The sequence below is a fragment of the Mus caroli genome, unplaced genomic scaffold, assembly GCF_978045245.1.
Source record: "Mus caroli unplaced genomic scaffold, Mus_caroli_1 scaffold_20, whole genome shotgun sequence".
NCBI classification, from domain to species: Eukaryota; Metazoa; Chordata; class Mammalia; order Rodentia; family Muridae; genus Mus; species Mus caroli.
In genome coordinates this window covers 13,891,634-13,912,747 of record NW_028227275.1, presented here as the reverse complement: position 1 = coordinate 13,912,747, position 21,114 = coordinate 13,891,634, and the positions used below count along the sequence as shown (strand labels likewise).

Sequence of the window (21,114 nt, the reverse complement as noted above, 5' to 3'; positions counted from 1 at the left end):
GACCACTAAGATTAACTCTGCAAGATTCAAACCTAGTTTTAGCCTTGAGTTGGCCTGTGTAGTTCCTAGCATATAGTAGGTGCTCAATAAATACCTAGGCGTAAAGGAAGACTGCAGGAGGGACTCTCCCTGGTCCACTCTCCCACCTTCCATTTCCGTCCCAGGGAGAGGTGAGAAGAGCGGGGGAAGCAGCCAAGGCGTGCTCCACACGGCTTCTGTTGCTCTAACCAGCTCCACACGGCTTCTGTTGCTCTAACCAGCCCACGGATGGCTGGGCGACTTACACAGGTTGTAAAGCCACTGCCACCAAGGCTCTGCTCCCAGCCACAATGCATCCTGAATTCTGACTAAAATGTCACAGGTAAAGCTGGTGCCCTGCCTTGCAAGCAGGCCAGTGAATTTGAGAACGTGGGGACCCCAAAAACAGTCACTTCAAGCTCTCAGAAACCTGGCCGCATTGCCAAGGTGCCCTTACACTGTCCCCCTGCTGGGTCTGAGGCAGGCTGATAATTCCCTCTGTCCTAGACCACCTAGGACGTGGGGAAATGCTGTGATCCGTCCATCTCCTCCTGGGACTTCCTAGTTTTACCAGCTGGTCCTGGATGAACCACCGCTGTCCAGCAGGAAGTGGGAGGAGCCTGGGCCTCCGGAAGTGGGAGGAGCCTGGACCCCCGCTACAGTGAGTCTCTGCATCTAACCTCATCCTTCCCCACCTTACCTGCTCTGTTCCTTCTTCCCCAGGAAAGCCTTATTCCTGTTTCCCAGGTATGCCATCTTACCCCCAGACGGCCTGTCCCCGTGTGCCTGCTCCTGTGTCGCAAGAGCAGAGCTACCACAGGGATGCCAGGGTTCTGAGGTTGGTAGTGGAGCCAGGGCTTTCCCGGTTTGGCAGAGGGAATTTCCAGCAACACTTTGGCCCCCGAGACCGAAAGAAGCTGGCCTTCGAGGCAGACTGGGGCAAGATGGTTCTGATCTGCACAGACCCTACCACCACCCACTTGGAGTCTCTCTGAACATTGGGACATTGTTCTGGGCCTCAACAGAGGGCTCAGTGGCCCCGAGGCTGAAGAACAAAAACTAGTTTAGCAGGACTCTGCCTGTCGCCATGAAATTTCAAGAATTTCATCAGGGCAGGCTGGACAGGGAGGAATAAACAGAGAGCAGAGCTCACTGCCTGAGGGGTCCCTGCAGAAACCAAGGAGTGAGACGAGCAGAATCAGGGTCAGTCGTCCTCCAGTATTGGTCGGGACAGTGGGCCATATTTTTGGGTGTTGGGATGGGGACACAGGCAGAGTCCCCCTCCACTTGTCCAGTTTCATCCTGGCTGTCAGAACAAACACAGCATTCCCAGTATATCTGAACTGAATTCCCTCTAGTTTTAAGTGAGGGTTTTAAATTTAAACACTCTAAAATCAGTTCTCGCTTTCCACCCTGTGGGTCCCCAGACTGAACTCAGGTGACCAGGTTTGAGGGTGAGCACCTTTACCCACCGAGACACCTTGCACACAGTTCCTCTCTTTTCTTTGGAGTCAGGGCCTCATGCAGCCCAGGCTGTCCTTGAACTCACACTAGAGTAGTGTGAGGAGACTCAAACCTGAAGCTTCATGCAAGCTTGTGGAGCAGGGAGCTGCGTGCTTAGTGCCAAGCACTGCTCATGATCTGAAGTCCCTCTCTCCTCACCCCAAGTCCCACATGGCTCCCCCAGAGTCCACACAGATGGACTGAGATGTCCCGTCATGAGACTTTCTGGCCCACTAACCTCTTGTGACTATTAGGCAAAGGGCTTGGCCCAGGGAGGAGAGGTCTGATGGAGGCCTGCTCTCAGGCCTCTAAGGTAGCACGCATGAGTTTTAAGATCTATCTATCTCCCTGCTTCTTGGCTGTATGGACTGAGGCTTTGGATTCACCATCTGCTAACTAGAATGTAAGACTCTTCCTTAGGTGGCCTGAGACATAAATGACAAAATAATGTGTAGAATACACAGGGTGAGGCCAGCGAGGCGGACACTCTTCAATTTCTGCTCTCCTCTCTTCTCAGGGTATACACACACACATGTGCATGCATACACACACACACACACACGCATGTGTGTGGATACACACACACATATACACCTTTTTATATGCTAGCATTCCAAGAACACAGCTACAGATAGACATATCAGTTAAATTCAATATGACAACATTAGGCGGTAAGGCCTTAGGAGATAAATAGCCCAGAAGAGGGAGCCTGCATGGACGGGACCGGAATCTTCTAAGAGAGCCCAGGTGGGGGCACTGGAGAGACAGCTCAGAGGTTAAGAGCACTGGGCTGTTCTTCCAGAGGACCTCCGTTCAATTCCCAGCACCTACATGGCATCTCACAACTGTCTATAACTCCAGTTCCCAGGGGTCTGACACCCATACCTGGACATATATGTAGGCAAAACCACCAGTGCACATAAAATAAAAAGAAATGGAATAATAAGACAGAGCAGGGTGCACGCCTTTAATCCCAGCACTTGGGAGGCAGAAGGAGGCAGATTTCTGAGTTCAAGGCCAGCCTGGTCTACAGAGTGAGTTCCAGGACAGTCAGGGCTACACAGAGAAACCCTGTCTCGAAAAAAAAACCGAAAAAAAAAAAAAAAAAAAACAAAGAAAAGACAGACAGACAGACAGGGAGACAAAGTAAGAGCACCCAGAGAGCTTTTTATAGCATAAAGATGGCTGTCTATGAAGCAGGAAGTAGTGTCGTCTTTGCCTACTGGATCATTTTGCTGGCCCAAGGCCCCACTTTTAACATTACTTATTATTACTGTGATACAGTTTCTGATACAGATGTATGAGTCTAGGGACAATCACACTCTGCTAACAAGAGTCAATAAGTAGGACACAACTGACCTCTTGGTAAGGTCTATAAAGAAGCAGGAAGCAGTGGCAGTGGTACTGGGAGGATCGGGGGGGGGGGGGGGAGGGAGGGAGGGAGGGAAGACAGGCATACAAGCAGGGCAGGCTGTTCTCATGGAGAAGGAGGTGTGAGGGATTCTCTTGGGGGCTGCATGTCCCATGCCCCGAAGCAGCAGTACAAAGGCCCTGTGGTGATTTGAATGTGCTTGGTCCAGGGAGTGGCACTAGGAGGTGTGGCCTTGTTGGAAGAAGTGTCACTGTGGGCATGGGCTTTTAAGACCCCCATCTTAGCTGCCTGGAAGTCAGTCTCTTCTCCTAGCTGCCTTCAGAACAAGAGGCAGAACTCTCAGCTCCTCCAGCCCTCCATCTGCCTGGACGCTGCCATGCTCCTACCTTGATGATAATGGACTGAACCTCTGAACCTGTAAGCCAGCCCCAATTAAATGCTGTCTTGAAAGAGTTGCCTTGGTCATGGTGTCTCTTCACAGCAGTAAAACCCTAACTGAGACAGGCCCTGAGTGTGATGGCCAGTGGGCTTGACTTTCCAGAGTGGAACGAGGAGGAAGATCTTGTGTTATTAGAGGGAGGTGACAACTTGGACTCTAAATGACAGGAAGGTTGACCTGGGAGTGACATGACCTAATCACAGGGAGCTGAGGTGATTTGGGAGACCAAACAGGGGACCAAGGACCCATCACGGTGATGAGCTGGCCCTGGGGCAGACAAAGGGAGGGCTAGCCTCAGACCAAGTTGGGAGGAGATACGTTGAAGGAAGTGCCTGCTGGGTTTGCTGAGGAAGAGTGACTACATAGTAACTGATCTCCAACATTGCCTGAAGCAGAGATGTAGGTCAGGGGCTTCAAAAAGAGCACTCTGTTCTCTCCTGTGCAGAGATGTGCGTGGGCCAGTCAGTGTGTTCCCAGTCGGAGGGGGAATCACGGCCCAGTGCAACCTTCCTGGGATGTGTGAATGAGGAGCTAGCACCATGCCTGCTCTGTGCCAAGCCCATCAAAGGGGTCTAGAGGCGTTCCTTTCTGTGCCAGACTACTGGTCTTGAAAAGCAACAGCTGGACACCAGAGTGGCCCGTGAGCGGATCAAAGCCTGGAGCGACTGCCCATCTCCCCAAGACCGGGCTTCCAGACCTTGTCTTCCGTATAATATGGCCGCGACGCCCCAGCCCCAGGAAACCGAGGTACTCCCGCTGCAGCATGCTTGAGGGACGCCAGGTTATCTGCCAAATTCCAAAGCAGTGCACTGCCTTTGATAATTTGATAACTCTCCTCAGAGTTGCCACAAGTCAAAATAATCTGCTACTTGATCCGTATTTATGTTTCAGCACGGGGAGCAGGGGCACGAACAGTGGCCTAGAAGGGTAAGCAGCCCTCAGCCCTCAGAGGGAGGGGCAGGCACTTGGCTAGTATATCATTAAGCAGTCAGCCCAGGGTCACTGAGGGGCCTGGGCTCATTCACAGTGAACAAACTAGGAGGGACATGAGTCTCCCCATGGGGAGGGAAGTGGGGTCCAGAGGCAGTGCAGAGAACTCTCTTCCACAGCCTGCACACTTCTTGAGGGACAGGTCATCCAGAGCTACCTCAAGACAGAGGCAGCTAGCTCCTGTCTCCATGGTAACACAAAAGGCCAAATGCTGTTCACCCTGTTCCTGCTGGGCTGTGCTCTGCCATGAGTCAAGGCCTGTTCTGTCCCCAGGCTTTGGCAGACAATAGTGTGAGTGTTCATTGCGTAACAGTGGCACTGACTGGGTTACCTCAGGGGGCCCTCTTGCCCGCCACCACGTGTCCAGCATCAGGGACAGGAACACAGAATTCTAAAAGTTGCGCAAATGGTCATAGAGCTTTCTTGAGTGGCAACGACTGACTAGAGAGTATAAGCCAGAACAGTCCTCCCTCATTACCCGGGCTGTTGTGTGGGTGCTGCCATTCTTGGGAGGGCGCTTCTGGAGGTGGGCATGAGGCTAGGCTATTATACAGCATCAGCTCACAGGGCCACGTGTGAAATGGGGCCCATTCACCTAGCTGGCTGGCACAGAGCTGGGGCTGGAATAAAGGTAGGTTCGTCACTTCCAACCACTAACACTGCTCTTTCCCTGGCAGCACCTGATCATGGTGTTCTACCACCCAGAATGAGTGGTGTTCTGTCCACCATGATGGGAAGAGAAGGAAAGGCCATCCCAGCCGGGAACAGGCAATACCAGGCGGGGACCAGAGCCATGGTTTACCCTAGAGAGTGAGGAAGGAACAGGAGCAGGGTTGAGAAGATGGAGAAGACAGAAGAACTAGTACCACCCAGTTCCCAGAAGGGAGGCAGCATGGAGAGGTGCAGAGTTTAAAAGGGTTATCTGAAACCTGGGGACGCTATTGTGGCTTGCTTCCCTGCCGACCATAGTCAGTGAGAATCCATGATATATAGGTGCAACCCCTTCTGCCCACTTCTGAGATAGGGTCTTACTTACTCTTTAGGCCTGGCTAACCTTGAACTTATCTGCCCACTTCTGAGATAGGTATGGTCTTACTCTTCAGGCCTGGCTAACCTTGAACTCACTGAGATCTGCCTGCCCATGCCTTCTGCGTGCTGGGATTAAAGGCGGGAGCCATCATGGCTGCTTTTCACTTCTTCTAAAATAACCTGATCATGCATGTTTGTATATATTTTGCGTGTGGTCGGTATATAAAAAAATGCTCACTGCAGCAAAACGTAAGGGACACTGACTGTTCCCAAAGTTACATAAATTATGGCTTATATGCCTGCTGACGATAGGTGGACCTTTGACCTTTATAGCAGTCCTCTGCAGATTCGGAGGACAATCTCTGTCTCTTGGATGTACCTTTAGCTGGGTAGCGTTACTAGCCTCCCTCCCCACAGGCCTCCGATTTGTCCCATGCCTCCCAGTCACGCCACTACTCACTCTTTTGGAGGGTTAACATCCTCAGGCCGTGCCTCAAAGAACCGGAAGACTTCGTCACACTGTGAAATGTGGGGCGGCAGCCGGACAAGCGCCTGTGAAAGACAAGGAGAGAGGTTGTTGGGTATGAGGTCCCAGAGAGCATTGGTGGGGGTGGGGGTGGAGGTGGGGAGTGTTGATCTTCAAGCACTATGCCATAGGAAACAGAGTTAACCAGCCAGACAACAGGGAACTGAAATAAAAAAAAATAATCCATGTATCAACCCATTCGTCCATAATAAAAAGCTCGGATTCTCAGGGAGTCGGATGTGGTAGTGCATTGCTGCGAGCCCAGCACGCCTGTGTCCAGTGGCAGAGAGAGATGAGAAAGCCCAGGAAGTTTATGGACCATCCAGCCTGGTGTGTACAACACAGGATGAAGAGATCCTGTTTCAAACAAGATGCAAGGCAAGGATTGACATCGGAAATGATCCTGATCTCCACATACATACTGTGACGTGCATGAGCCTCCATTCACACACACAAACATGTATACACACACATACACACATGCATGCATGCATGTGTGCACAAAGATTAAACAACAACAGACCTAACCAGTCACCTAATCTGCCGGATGACTAACAATCAGTCAGCCATCCAGCCAGAGGTCATCTCAGTAACTCTGTGTTGGGGTTTGAATGAGACCATCCCCATGGTTTCTGACATTTGAATACATGTCCCTAGTCAGTGGCACTGTTTGAGGAGTCGGGGAAACGTGGTCTTGCATCACTGGGAGCCAGTCATTCTTCAGGAGCTCTGACAGAATCTTCCTGCCCAAAGAATAAGTCCGAGGCCCTTAACCTAACAAGGTGAAGTTCAGAGGAGGCGCAGGGCCGTAACCTATCAGAGAGCACTCACCCGACAAGCCTTCCCTCCTCTAACCACACCTGTGTCACAGAGGTGTGTTCCCTAGACACCAACAGCACGCAGGGCTAGTGACAAGTTGAGAGGGTCATCAGAGGATGGCAGTGTGCTGTGACAGAGGCAGGCAGGACCTAAAGCAATGGAAATGAGCTGCAAGGGGGATGCAGGGGGTAAACTGAGGAAGGGGCCTCGCCCAAGTGTGGTGACCTGGAAACTGTATGAAGGTCGAGTGGTTGGGGTGCAGAGAGCGGGGGAACAGGGCGAGGTTACACGGGGCTTGTCCGTGGACTGGAAAGTAGTGGAAGGCAGGTCTTGAAGGATGGGGAAAGAGGGAATCCTGGGACGATTAAGTCAGGCCAAGAGGCCTGCTGTCCAGGGACGGTGAGTCTCCTGCTGAATTGTGTATCAGACCTACTGCTCTATAGCCAAGGACACATAGAAGCCCAGGCCTGGCCCCATCTCCCTCAGTGTGGGAGAAATACTGGACTAAGGAGACTCTTGGATCAGCCAGGACACAGTCAAAGTAGGGCAGACAGACGAGGCCAAAGGTACCAAGGATTGGAGCCAGGAGGAAAGTGAGAAGAAGCCCAGGGTTCGGGGGAGCCCATGGATCCACAGAGCAAGGGAGGACCTGATAAGGTGGCTGGCTCCTGGCCAATATGTGACTCCCGTCACATGCTAGCGTGCCCCTGAATGCCACACCAGGACCAACTTCAGAAGTTCCATCCAGCCCCCTGCAGTCCAAGTGGTCCTTTCTGAGTGAAACCTGAGTCTCCCCAGGATAGCACCACCCCCACATTACAGATAGAGAAAGATTCATGGGGACACTGCCCTGGGCCACCCAGGGGGGCTGGGAAGACTGAATATAAGCCTTGTGCAGATGGGGTCTGTTCTGGTGATAGCGACTCCGGACAGAAACTCAGTTAATATCTGAATGAATGAACAGATGAATTAAAAGAGAATAAACAACAGGGCCTGATGTCCAGGGGCCACTGCCCAAGAGTGATGAGACGAGGAGACCCTTGGGTGGCCACAACCAAGTGACAGTCTGGAGCAAATAGGAACATGGTTTAATCTTCTGAGCTGGCCGGACAACCCAACTCTAGAGCCCAACAGCCAACCAAGAAGTGACAAGATTGGACAAGACTAGGCCCCAGCATATGAGAGCATTTTGCAATTCTTCCTCTAACTCCATTTTTTCCTAGAGGCTGGGGCTTTGCAAAGGTCTCCAACCCCTAGCTCCACCCCAACAACCAGGAAGCAGCAAAGGAGAAAAATGAATATTCATGAGCTGTGCTGGGCCTGGTCCCAGATGCTAATCCCTCCAACCACCTGACAATGGGAGGGCTCCTCAGTGTGTCTGTCTACCTGTGTGGCTCTGGAAGGCAGGCGTGACATATCCTCTGCCTCTGTTTATGGCGGGGACATCAGAGCTCTGACTAGGGTAGTAGTGGAATCCAGGTGCTCCAAATGTGTGCAGTGGGTGAAATCTGGTCCGAAGGGTCACCAGGGTCTCACCTTACATCCAAGGTACATTCTGTGTTCTCCCCAAGGAAGGGTGGAAGGAAAAAAAATGACTAAGAGAGACAGAGAGGAAGCAGGGGAGAAAAAGGGAGGAGGGAGTAACCAGGCATGGACCAAAGAGCTCCTTGGGGTAGCAGATAGAGGGTCCCAGGATAGACTTTAAAGATTGGAGGTAGGCAGAACCAAGGGAAGCCATCACCAGGTTGGGGCTGTCAGGATGACCTCAGAAAGGCAAGACAGAGGTAGTCAAGTTTCAGCTGGCCAAGAGGGCCCTGGACCCTACCAGACGCCTGCACCCCTGTGAACAGAGGGCTCTTCATGCCAAAAGAGAGAGTGGAGCTCGGGGCAGAGGACCAGTGGACAGGAGACAAAGAAGTCTTTTGGTGGGTTGACAGTGACATCTTGACTTAACAGCGAGTCCTGACTGCTGGCCAACAACCGAGGCTCCCAGCCTGGAGCAACCCAGTTCTGGCCAAAACGGCTTGGCAAAAGCGGCTGGTGCTTTTGGCCTGTCCCTGGGCCGTACCAGTGCTGGCACTTGAGAGCGGGAACCCAAGCTGGGCCACGCTGAGCAAGATGGGGGCGGGAGCCAGGGTCCCAGCTCAGGTTCTGCTGATGGACATTCATGGCGCATGTCCTGTGGGAAGTGAGGCTGAACAGCCCTGGTGTGAGTCCTGCCTCTGCTCTTTTCAGGCTGCAAGAGGATGAACGCCTTCCCTGCCCTCTCTGAGCTCAACACACTGGATTTCATAGTGTGACTGTCACCCATTAAGTGCCGAATCTGAGTAGCCCTGCACAGTGGCTATGGTGGTACTGAGCAAATTCTCTCGCTACACCTTAGCTGCTACATCACTGCCATTCCTTAGGGAAAAGCAATGACCATCTAGCCAGAACTCCAGGATGTGTCCTTGATGCTGCCCCCGGCACCACAGCCATATATATGCTGCATGCGTGTGACCCCTGGGCACCTCCTCTCTGGTTATCAATTCTTCCAGGATTTAAAACAAAAAAAGTCTAGTTCTGGAGTCCCAGATGAAATGGCTTCCATGGGCACGTGTGAGATGGCGCCTTGAAGGTCCTGCTTTCCTGGCCTGGCCCATTGCCATGCTCCTTAGCCCGGCAGTGTCCCGGAGACCTGAGAGGCTCTGCAGGAATGTTGCCGAGGTCAGTTTGCTAGCGATAAGAACATTCTAGGAGTCTGGCTCACGTGTTCTATTGAGTCAGAAAGAGAGGTGTGACCGTGGTTCTAATTTCATAGAAGAAACTAAAGCTCAGAGACGTGAGTCTCAGGAGAACAGGGCACATGTAGCTAAGTCCTCGGTGAAGGTTTGTAAATGCTTGGCCCAGGCAGTGGCACTATTCGGAGGCGTGGCCCTGTTGGAGTAGGTGTGGCCTGGCCTTGTTGGCATGGGTGTCTCACTGTGGGCATGGGCTTGCTTTCTGTGTCCAGAGCCTATATTCAGATCCAGGCTTTCTGCTTCTGGCACTCTGCACTGGGATCTGAGAGGTCCTAAAGGTGCTTCAAGCTCTGGGGCCACTCACTACACAGTCATCAGTGAGATACGTCTGATCTATGGCTCTCACAGTCTTTCCATAGGGTATGGCCCAGGTGACACCATAGGTGACCTCAGGCACTGGCAAGGGTGAATGAGACTGCCCTCACACCCTTGTGTCCAGGCAGGAGGGAATGAATTGGGGCACGCAGACAGGGAGGAGCACAGGACCCTAACCCTAACCCTAACCCTGCCTTTGGGCGGCTCAGACACTAGTCTCTGCTGTTCCAGCCTTGCCTTTCAGTGACTGACTGGTGAAGCCACTGAGCATGAAGAGAGGCAAGGGTATGGGGTACCTAGGCTGGGACTGATGCTGCTTCATCTGACTGGCTTTCTAGTGCACACTTTTTCTGTCCTAATCTGTCCCAGAGGGTCCCATTCGTGTCTAGCTCCTAGACTGTTTTCTCACTTAGCACCCAGTGCCAGGGCAGAGGAGCCATACTGAGCAAGGTGGGGAGGAGAGGGAGGTGGAGGAGAGAAGGGGAGGGGGGAGGATGGGGGAGGGAGAGGAAAAGGGGAAGGGGGAGGAGGGGGGAGGGAGAGGAAAAGGGGGAGGGGGAGGAGGGGGGAGGGAGAGGAAAAGGGGGAGGGGGAGGAGGGGGGAGGGAGAGGGAAAGGGGGAGGGGGAGGGGGAGGAGGAGGGAGGGAGAGGAAACGGGGGAGGGGGAGGGGGAGGGAGACCGGTAGGTCCCTTCAGCTCTGGGAAAGGTCAGACCTGTTATCCCAGCACTCAGAAGCCTGAGTGTAATATAGCAGAACCCTCTTAAATTAAAATTTTCCATCTCGGAGGGAAGCTATTTAAGACCCAGATATTAGAAAGGAGGTGAAGTAACAGGCTGTTCTATCTAAGTGGAGGTGAGTCATTCCATCCTGGGCAGAGCCTTAAGCACAGGAAGTAAAGGCTTCAGGAAGTCCCTGAAATTGATCAGTTCCACTAGGCCCCGCCCTCCCCCACACATGTATAAGTTGTAAAAACTGTTCAGAGATTCCCAGACCACAGAGCTGCCTGGAAAAGGCTCAGATCAGCTGAGTTATCTGCAAAGGACATTCTTCACCTAGCTTCCTGCAGGCTTTTGTGTGCAGTCACCTGGGATGGGCTCAGTGATGTGACTCTCTTAAGTCAGTTCTGCTCCTGTAAATAATCCCTCACCCGAATTCTTATGAGTAGCCCCACTAAAACTAACTGCTTCGCCCACTTGGACTTTGCTGGTATCCATACTTTTCTGTCATCGGTTCCCTGTCCGAGTAGACTTTTGTTCACATCTCCCAAAGGAGATTGCCACACAACACTGAGACAGGGGGTTGCTTGTGACTTTGGGACTGACATGGGTTACTTTGGGGCTGACCCTGAGTCACAGCAAGCAAACAAAGGACAGGAGCAGACAAAGTTGTGGGACAAAGTGTACAAGTCACTTGCCATGAGGTTGGTGGTGGTGGGAGGTGACTGAGGGGTCACAGATCGTGTCATTTGACAGCAGAGCTGTGGAGAGCACCCCTGGGTGGCAGTGAGCACCAACCTCTGTGAGCACCTCGTTGACCTTGGAACAGGCAGGAGCTGGCTTGCTTTCCCTCCCTCCTTCCCTCCTTCCCTCCCTCCCTCCCTCCCTCCCTCCCTCCCTCCCTCCCCCCCCTATTCCCTCCTTCTTCCCTCCCTCCTCTCTCTCTTTCTTTCTTTCTTTCTTTCTTTCTTTCTTTCTTTCTTTCTTTCTTTCTTTCTTTCTTTCTTTCTCTTTTTCCTCTCTCTCTCTCTCTCTCTCTCTCTCTCTCTCTCTCTCTCTCTCCCCCTCCCTCCCTCCCTCCCTCCCTCCCTCCCTCCCTTCTTTCCTTCTTTTCTTTCTCTCTTTTGTTGTTTTGTTTGTGGATTTTTGTTTGTTTTGCTTTGCTTCCTTGAGATGGGGGTTTCTCTGTGTAGCTCTGGCTGTCCTGGAACTCGCAGGGTAGACCAGGTTAGGCTTGAATTCAGAGATCCACAGGACTCTGCGACTCTGCGTCCTGAGTGCTGGCTAGGATTAAAGGCTGTGTCACCATGCCAGGCAGACCTTACTTTTCTAATTCAGCAGGATTAAAGGTCAGCCGGTATGGCCCTGCTCTGACACATTAATAAAGTCCTGCTTGAGAAATGACATTCAGATGGTGACTTCCTGATCTAGCAGCAGCCTGTCTCACCCTGGGCCGCTCTCATCCAGGCTAATCAGGTTGGGAGCCCCAGCCCACCACCACCCCACCCCCTTACAGGCTCCATCATGATAGCTCCCCTGTTCAAAGCCTGACTCCCAGGAGGTAAGCTGCTGTGGGCTTCCTCCTCTGCTGACTCACAGTCAGCTATGGGCGCCTTGGGCTCCACAGCTCGGCTCGGGAGGCAGCTGCTCCGAGCCATAAATTACAGCTGGAAAGTTTCCTCTGCCTCCACCCCACCTCCATTAACTTTGCTCATTGGTTTAACTTCTTAAAGCAATAAAAAGCTCACCGTAGCCGTAGCCATCAGCTTAGAAATGGTGAATGTCCTTTAAAGAGTAAAAAAAAAAAAAAAAAAAGATATTGATCTGAAGAAGAGGGATGTATAGCTCCGGGCCATACATTCATTGTTTACAATGAGGCAGAACATGTGACCCAGGCCAGTCTGGACAAAATTCAAACCTGGGTCCTGTGGGGAGGTAGAAGGGAACACTTATCTTCCTGGAGGCTAAGGGATGACAGTAAAGGACTCTGTTTTTATTTTGTAGGATTGGTTGTTTACTATATAAATAGTATAAATAAATAAATAAATAAATAAATAAATAAATGTCTCAGTATCTATAGCTCAGTACGCGGTTGTGGGTGACCTTAAGCTCCTGATCCTCCTGCCTGCCTCCTAAGTGCTTGGGTCACAGGCTTGTGCCACTGTGCCAGGCCTGACTTAAACATCTGTGTTGCCAAGGGTGACTCATTATAAAATATTAGAGTTATAAAATGTTACAACAGAAAATGTCTTGGTTACTTTTAAATTGCTGGGACAAGAAATTATAACCAAGGCAACTTATAAAAGAAAGCATTTAATGTGGGGTTCATGGTTCCCAAAGGGTAGCCCAAGGCCATCACGGCTGGGAGCCTGGTGGCAGGCAGGCATGGTGCTGGAGCAGTGCCTGAGGGCCCTCATCTTGAGAAAGCAGCCATGAGGCGAGAGAGAGAGAGAGAGAGAGAGAGAGAGAGAGAGAGAGAGAGAGAGAGAGAGAGAGAACGAACACAAACTGAAAATGATGTGGGCTTTTTGAAACCTCAAAGCCCATCCCCCAATAACACACCTCCTCCAACAAGGCCACACCTGCTAATCCTTCCCAAACAGTTCCACCAACTGGGGACAGATAGGTGTGCGTACAAGGTGTGGGGGTTTTCCCATTCAAATCACCACAGAAAGGGACCTTACCAGGAAGAGCTCAGTAGAGAGACTGCATTCCTGAAGTCACTTAACAGTGACATGCATTCCCAGGCGACCCCTGTGGGGCTGTGGTTTTCATTCTCATGTGTTTGGGGGTCACATGGCTTGTGAGGCTGTCAGACCAGACCCCAGTTCTTCTCTAACATGCTTTACATAAAACATGTTGATCTTCCCTACCTAGGACTCTTTGAGTCAGCCCAGGATGGCCTTTTCCATCTTCCTGCCTCAGTCCTGAGGGTTGGGACTATGGGTGTCGACAGGCCCAGCCTGGGGGTTGAGGGGATGGGACAGGACTGTGTCTCATATGTACAGAGGTGATGGAGGATGTCAAGTGTGTGACCTACTGTAACATTCCTTGTCTTACTCCCTTGACACAGAGTTTCTCAATGAATCTGGAACTCACCTTTTCTCCCCACCTCCGGCTAAGCTGGCTCTCCAGCCCTGTGGATCTTCCCGTGTCTGTTCACCCCAGTGTGTGTGTGTGGGGGGGGAGTTACAGGTGCATGAGGCCACATCTGACTTTGTACATGAATACTAGGCACTTAAACTCAAATCCTCTCACACATGCACAGCAAACGGCACTACCCACTGATCAACCCCACCCCCACCCCCCAGCTTCCCTCTTGGCCTGGAGAGATGGCCCAGGTTCAATTTCCAACAGCCACATGGTAGTTCACAACCATCTGTACACGCAGTTCGTGGCACGTGCCTTTTCTTGTCAGCCTCTTCCCTGGGATTCTTGGGTCACATTCCACAGCAGGTATGGGTGAGCTATAGGTTTGTTTGTTTGGTTTTCTTTAATTTTTAGAGGTTGTGAGGATCAGACCCAGGGCCTTGAACATATCCCACTATTACACTGTTTCGTGAACCATTAGTTATCTGAGTTATATATTTTACTTTTAGGTATAATATTCTAGGTAATGAACAGACTAGGCAAGTGTTCTTACCCACTGAGAGACCCCACTCCTTTTGTGGATTTTAATCGTGTTTTTTTTTTTTTAAAAAAAAGATTTACTTATTTTTATAGTTTATACTTTGCCTGCCTGTATGTCTGTGAACTATGTGCATGCAGTGTCTGTGGAGGCCAGAAGAGGGCGTTGGATTTCTGGAACTGGACACACAGAAGGTTGTTATCTGCCATGTGGGTTCAGGGAACTAATCTCAGGTCCTCTGCAAGAGCAACAGGTACTCTTAGCAGCTGAGCCACCTTCTGGTGCCCCTTTAAATACCTTTAAATGTTTGACTTATTTATTTAGTACAAATGTCTGCGACCTGTAACGATAACGAAAGGCAGCTGAGGAGTGCTTCCTTTGAGCCACACAGCACTGGGTACCCGGAGCACATCAGTTCACCCTGCCCCCACCGCCGAAGGTCCGCCCACCCTCTTTCCTAAGAGCACTGGAAACAGGCTGAAGAGATGAGGTAAGTTCAGAAAGCTAGACAGACAGGGCTTTGAACCCAAACAGTCTGGATGACCATACAGCAGCAACACTAATGAGTATCTTCCTGGAGGTCCTAGACTATAATCAGTATAAAAGACCAGACATTAAAGCCTTGGGTTCCGAATTAGCACCATGCCCCCCAAACCAAACCAAACAAAAACATAAGCAGAAAGACAAACAAGCTCTGCTTTATAACATACTGCTGTTCTGTCTGCTCTTCGACATTGTCTATTTTGGTGTTGTATATATACAAAGCACACACCACACCACACACACACACACACACACACACACACAGAGAGAGAGAGAGACAGACAGACAGACAGACAGAGAAAATACCAACCAGAGAGTACACTGGCATCTATTAAAACTTATGTGAATAAACAAATGTGTATTCCAGATGCCACTGGTCATAGAGCTGATTCAAGCCACACTCAAAAGAAAAATCAAAGAAATAAGCTGTCTACCTCCAGCAAATCCACCCTTAGGGTCGATTCCACACACCACACACGGCTCCAAAGCTGGCAGAAGAGTCTAACCCAGCACTTTACAAACATGGATGCATTCTGAAAGGGGTGGAGTCTTAGCTGTGAACCCTCTGCCCTCTGCCCCAGACAGTGGTCTAGCCCCAGGAATGACTGATCCCAAGTGACAGTCACTCCACCCACCCACCCTCAGCCAGGAAACACCAGGCCACAGGTCGATTTGTATAGACATCTTCCTTCACAGGTGGAAGAGGCCTGAGACCAGAGTCGCCCTCCTCCGTGCCCCAGCCCCAGCCCCAGCCTTACCCTGCAGTATTCATCGATGGGCTTCAGTCTCTTCACAGCCACATCACGGATGTGGCTTCTCCGGAAGAGGATCTTGCCTGGAAGAGAAAGCCTAGTGAGTGGCGTTTCTGGCTAAAGCTGCCAGGGAGAGCCTCCTCTTTCAACCGGTCCCTACATGCACCACCTCAGCCCCTGCCAAACAAAGCAAGAGAGAAACTGTCACCTTTCCTGGGGGGCAGGAGGCGCCCAAGGCTGTGGGCCCAGGGCCTCTCCCTGGAGGCTGCCATCTTGGGCTTCTATGAACAACCTAGTAAACTCACCTAGTTTGGGTCCGTGGCAAGATCAATACCCAATGTTAGGGTGTGGCTTTCTAGTTACCTCACAGGTAAATATGAGAAGAGGCCCAACCCACATACTGTGTTTTGTCTTCCAGCCCCTCCTAAAGGGCTGAGCATTCCTTTCTGCTAGCCAGGCAAGCCATTCCTATTCTTAGCTTAGGTAGGTGGCTATTTCCAGGGTGAGACAGACAACTAGAGAGGATGGATGTTCCAGTCAGACTGTCTGCTGGCCTATCTGAGCACAAAGCCTGCAGTCATTCAGGCTGGGACATCCCACAAACAGGTATGGGTAAGGCTTACAGGAAGTCCCAGTCCCTCGGTGTGATGAACAATTCGGTGTGTTCGGTCATCACAGTCACATCAACACATTGGCACATTCAATCATGAGTACATCAATATGTGGTTCTTTTCCGGTCTAGTAAATGTCGCTGGTTCTATCCCAGAATCCTCATGCTGGGGACTGAACCCCAAGATCTCACATATACTAGGCAAATGCTCTATTTCTGAGCTGCATCCCCAGTCCAACCTGTCAGACTTAGACTCTGAACTCACTCATCTGATGCTAAGGCCTTATACACAGACACTTCTGGGTCCAGTGGGTATCAGCGTACACTGTCCACACCTTTTTCAACAAGCCTTACTTGAGGATTACCTAGCTTGAGATTATCACCCTCTTTCTAGAATATTCACAACACATTACCCACTCCTAGGGCACCTGCCTCATTCTGCTGTGTGTTATCTCACAGGTGACATACCAAGGTGCCCAGCAGGGCACACCCAGAGCTGTAACACCCATCTGCTGTTTCCCACCTGTACCGCTGACCTTTGGAGAAGGTCTCCTCCATGTTAACCCTTAACCACATCCAGTGGGCAGGACCCAATCTGAGCTAACAGAGGTTCAGCCCAGAGCCTTCTCTTTCCCACAGTGCAACTTGGCTCCAAGAAAGTCTGGCACCCCCAGTGGCCAACTTTATTACTGCTTGAGAAGAAAATGGAAGAATTTAAGCTGCCTGGCCTGGGTATGAGCTCAACATATGGGTATGCCTCTGGAGTGACAGACAGCCAAGAGACCACTGAGTAGGGGCAGATTCCTTTGCTACTTCAGTGACTGGATGAGGCCTTTTTCTGAGTCTGGGGCTATCTTTGGACTTTTCAGTTATGTTTCTGTCAGGGTCCAAGTAAAAGACTAATTGAGACCACTGACTTGGTCTAGGCTGTTCACCCCACAGCAAATTCAGGAACAAGAATTTCAGTGCAAGCCACTTAATGAGAAAGGATAGCACAGCAAATATCACTGCAGGATATAAGAATAAGGCAAAGCTGGCAGGGGGATGTGCAGGCCAGTGGCTCTCTGTGGGCAGCCGGAGCCTGGTCCTGCAGGCCAGTGGCTCTCTGTGGGCAGCCGGAGCCTGGTCCTGCTGAGCCACTGTGGAGGTGATTCAGTGTTGCTTCTCAAGGAGAGGCTTGGGCAGCCAAGGTGATGCCACACCAACCCCCTCCTATCACCGAGAACTGTGTCCAAGGGCATCCATCTACTCTGTCCCTTCTGGACAGAAGGGTTATTTGTCTATTCTGTTGTCTGGCTGTTCCATAAAGCAGGGCAGAAGGGAAGGTAGGCGACCTTGGGTCCTGCAAGGAGAGACTGCAGTGGCCTCCGACTTCCCTGTCACCACACTATAGGACACCACCCCTGCATAGGTGAGACAGGATCACCAGAACATCCAGCATGTGTGACCTCACTCCCCAGTCTGCCGCCAGCATCCACCTAGCATGGCCTGTCCTATAGCACGTGTTCCTGTAAGTACCTGCTGGTATAGTCACTGCCCCATCCCCACCCGAGCACCTGCCCAAGCTCCTCCATGCTCTTGAGTCAAGTGTCTGTCCACCTGCAGATTAGAATTCCAGCATGGGGTTCCCTGGCCAAGAAGCCAAATGGTGATTGATTAAGATACTAGTGACCCCATTCCTCCTGGGGGAAAATATCCTCTTCGTCGCACTCTTCTTTTTGGTTGCCTGTTGTGTTATTGCTCATATGTCACAGGCTCATATGTATGTGGCTGTGGGGTTACTGTGTAAAGTGGCCTTTGTCATTAAGCTGATGTTTGGTACACAGAGACCACTCTCAGGACTGATGACATGATGGGTGTCCCTGGGCTGGAATCCTGGGCTTCCCACCGGAGCTAGCCGGACTCTATGATGCTAGATGCCTAGAGGTGCCCATCAAGACCCTAAAGGACCATAGGAGGAATGGAAGAAACTAAGGGCAGCCAAGAGAGGCCTCACCCTCCAAACATCCTATGAAAGGATAGAAGAGAGGGAGGGAAGGAAAGGTGGGACTCATCTGGGGTCCCCTTCCAGCCTTCGTCCCAAAGCCAACTGCACCTCTGACAGAGCCTCGTCTTGTAGATGAACTAGTAAAGGGTAAGGGATTGTATTGCAGGCCTCCAGGAAGTGTAGAGGCTTAGAGATGGGTAAGATGAGGGTAAGAGAAGGCTCCACCCGACCAAAGCTCTCCTGGCTCTGGAGCACAGGTCCCTCTGGCTGCTAGAAGGAAGGCCACCACGCCTTGGGTGGATGCCCCCCCAGGCCCTCCACAGGGGTCAGGAGTCAGGGGTCAGCTGCTCTAGTGCAGGGCAGTTCAGTTAGCGTCTCGGGACCCTAGAAGGGTGGCTCTCCTGAGCAATGATTTTCTATACTATGCTTTGGACCAGTCAGCCTATAGGGATGAGGGAGGGGAGGCCGGGAAGGGATTCCTTGGTTTTGACTTCTTCATGAGGAATCCAAACCACACTGGGGAAGCCAAACCGGGGACCATATTAAAGGGAAAGAGGGAAAGAAGGGGGAGGGAAATCCATCAAGGCAGCTGAGACCACAGGGCATTAAAGGCTGCTTGTAAAGGTCCTACAGCCCCTTTATGGCAGACTTGGCTGCTGCTGCTCTTCAAAACCACGGGAAGCTGCCCCAGAAATACTACAAGTACCACAGGGCAGATTATACTCTGACCTGAAATAGACCCAGCTCAGCAGGAGTTACTTGTTCTTGGGAGGTAATTAGAAAGATGGAGAAGCTGATCACCCACAATATCTGAGAACTAAGTGGAGGGTCCTCTTCCTGCCATTCAGGGCTGGGTGAGGGGTTGGAACCTCAAGCAAGGAGACCTGGGTTCCAGTTGTGCCTGACGCAGGCAGGTAGCAGACGCTTCCTTGCTGGGACCTCCGCATTTTCTGTTGGAACCTAAGCTTTACAGACCCTTGAGATGGCTCCTCAGTGGGGCTGGGGAGCTGACCAGGCAAAGAGGAGGGGTGATGAGCTAAGGGTTTATTGGGGCTAGGTGTTGCAAGGATATCCTTACAATGACTTTGAAGTAAATAAGATTTAAACATGTTTTAAATTTCCAGGCATGGTGGCTCTGACTTTAACTGGGAGGCAGAGGCAAGTGGATGGATCTCTGAGTTTGAGGCCAGCCTGGTCTACAATGTGAGTTCCAGGACATCCAGGACTACAAAACACTTGAAAAAAAATGTTTTTTTAAACTATATGTATGTAGGTGTCTGTAGAGGGATATGCATGCAAAACGCACATACACACAAACACATGCACACACGCATACATGTACACACACGCACATACACATAAACATGAGTCTGACATTGCACATGCACACATGCAGAGGTCATGGGAAGTCAGGGGATGGATACTCAGAAGCTGGACCACGTGGGGCCCAGGAATCAAACTCAGGTCATCAGGCTCAGAGGCAAGTGTCTTTAACCACTGAACCATCTTGCCTGCCCTGGTTTCTTCCTTCTCCTCCTTCTCCTCCTCCTTTTCTTCTTCTTCTTTTAAAGATTTATTTATTTATTATATGTAAGTACATTGTGGCTGTCTTCAGACACTCCAGAAGAGGGCGTCAGATATCATTATGGGTGGTTGTGAGCCAACATGTGGTTGCTGGGATTTGAACTCAGGACCTACAGAAGAGCAGTCGGTGCTCTTAACCCCTGAGCCATCTCTCCAGCCCGCCCTGGTTTCTTCTTGAGGTCCTTCACTTAATAAAAACCCATCAGAGACCCTTTTCCAAATGAACACAATGGTCACAGGTTGTACGGCTTAGGACTTGAACGTGTATCTTTGGAAGTTACAGTGAACCCTCTATAGAAAATTACAGGGGAGAACCTCTCAAATGTTGGGGTTACAGGTACATGTCCCTACACCCAGTTATGTATTGTCAAGGATCAACCCAGAGCATTATGCATGCGAGGTGAGCCCTTTGTCCAACTCCCTGGTTCCTACACGCAGGGAAACAGACTTGCGAAACGTCACCATTTCTCCATGGATTGAAAGGATAACCCTTAGCTGGGAGTGATAGCACAAGTCTGGACCGCAGCACTGGACCCCTGAGGCAGGAGGACTGCCATGGGTTCCAGGCCAGGCCAGGCTCCAGAGTGAGGCCCTGCTTCACTTTGCTGTTGTCGCAGCACTCACAGCTAGAAGGGCTGTGGCATCTTGGGAAGTGGGGTGATGATTTCTAGCTCCCAGAACCAAGCTTAAGGGCACAAGAGGCTTTACAACTTAGGACCACCAAGTTGGGTGTCAGCTGTCACACTACTATGTTCTTGGACACAGTATGCTTTCTATATATCAGCCTTCTCATCTACCCAGTAGGACCACAATCTGGACAATGGATTACAGTGTATAGACATAGTGCTGTCATACTAGGAGGGGCTAACTTGCTATCCAGTGCCTATGTGAATCCTGCAGAGCCAACCTTTGTGTCCATCTTCCTTCCTTGCCTTCATCCGTCCTCCCCTCTTCTTTATTTTTCAAGCCAGTCTGTCTATCCTCACACCTCTGGACTCAAACGTCTCCCCATCTCAGCCTCCCCAGCAGCTGGGCAAGCTGCACTGAGCCCACATCTCTGGTTCCACTTTCTAGCGGCCAGAATAATCTTTTGCTGTGGTGTTTTGTTGTCGCTGCGACAAGGTCTCACTTTGTAGCCCAGGCTAGCACTCATTATGTAGCCTAGGCTGGCTTGAACTTGGTGATAATTCTCCTGCCTTAGCCTCATAAATTAGCCTGGATTATAAGTCTGTACCATCATGCCCAGCTTCAGAATAATACTACTACTATATTCTCTCTGCCTCTGTCTGTCCGTCCATCTGTCTGTCTCTGTGTGTGCATGCATGTAGGTCAGACTAAACCTTGCAGGAGTCAATTCACTCCCAGAGTGCACCACTTCTGGTCATGCTCAGATGGGCCACTCTTTGTAGGATTGCCGCAGAACAGACTACAAGCGCAACACTAACAGATGTGTCTCTAGGGCTCAGCACAAGGCCTTGCATGCAGCAGCAGGCAACAGAC

At 51.1% G+C, this 21,114-nt stretch overlaps 1 protein-coding gene and 1 long non-coding RNA gene across 8 annotated transcripts in view; one reads left to right on the top strand and one right to left on the bottom strand.

Annotated features, from left to right (window-relative positions):
* The window catches only part of Sh3pxd2a (SH3 and PX domains 2A), a 202,969-nt gene that overhangs the window by 99,352 nt on the left and 82,503 nt on the right, over positions 1-21,114 (bottom strand). For 6 of the 7 annotated variants that reach the window (XM_029472597.2, XM_085833856.1, XM_021151843.3 and 3 more), the window contains 2 exons: positions 15,440-15,516; positions 5,812-5,903 (listed from right to left, as the gene is read on the bottom strand). In XM_029472597.2, coding sequence (XP_029328457.1) covers positions 5,812-5,903; positions 15,440-15,516 — 169 coding nt within the window. Of the gene's footprint in view, positions 1-5,811; positions 5,904-9,206; positions 9,358-15,439; positions 15,517-21,114 lie in introns of those variants that run through there. The other variant, XM_085833858.1, reaches the window with a different exon arrangement.
* LOC110285581 (uncharacterized) lies at positions 9,479-15,470 on the top strand. Its single transcript, XR_002377067.3, has 3 exons — positions 9,479-9,564; positions 14,463-14,628; positions 15,378-15,470. It is a non-coding gene; the product is annotated as an uncharacterized LOC110285581 (long non-coding RNA).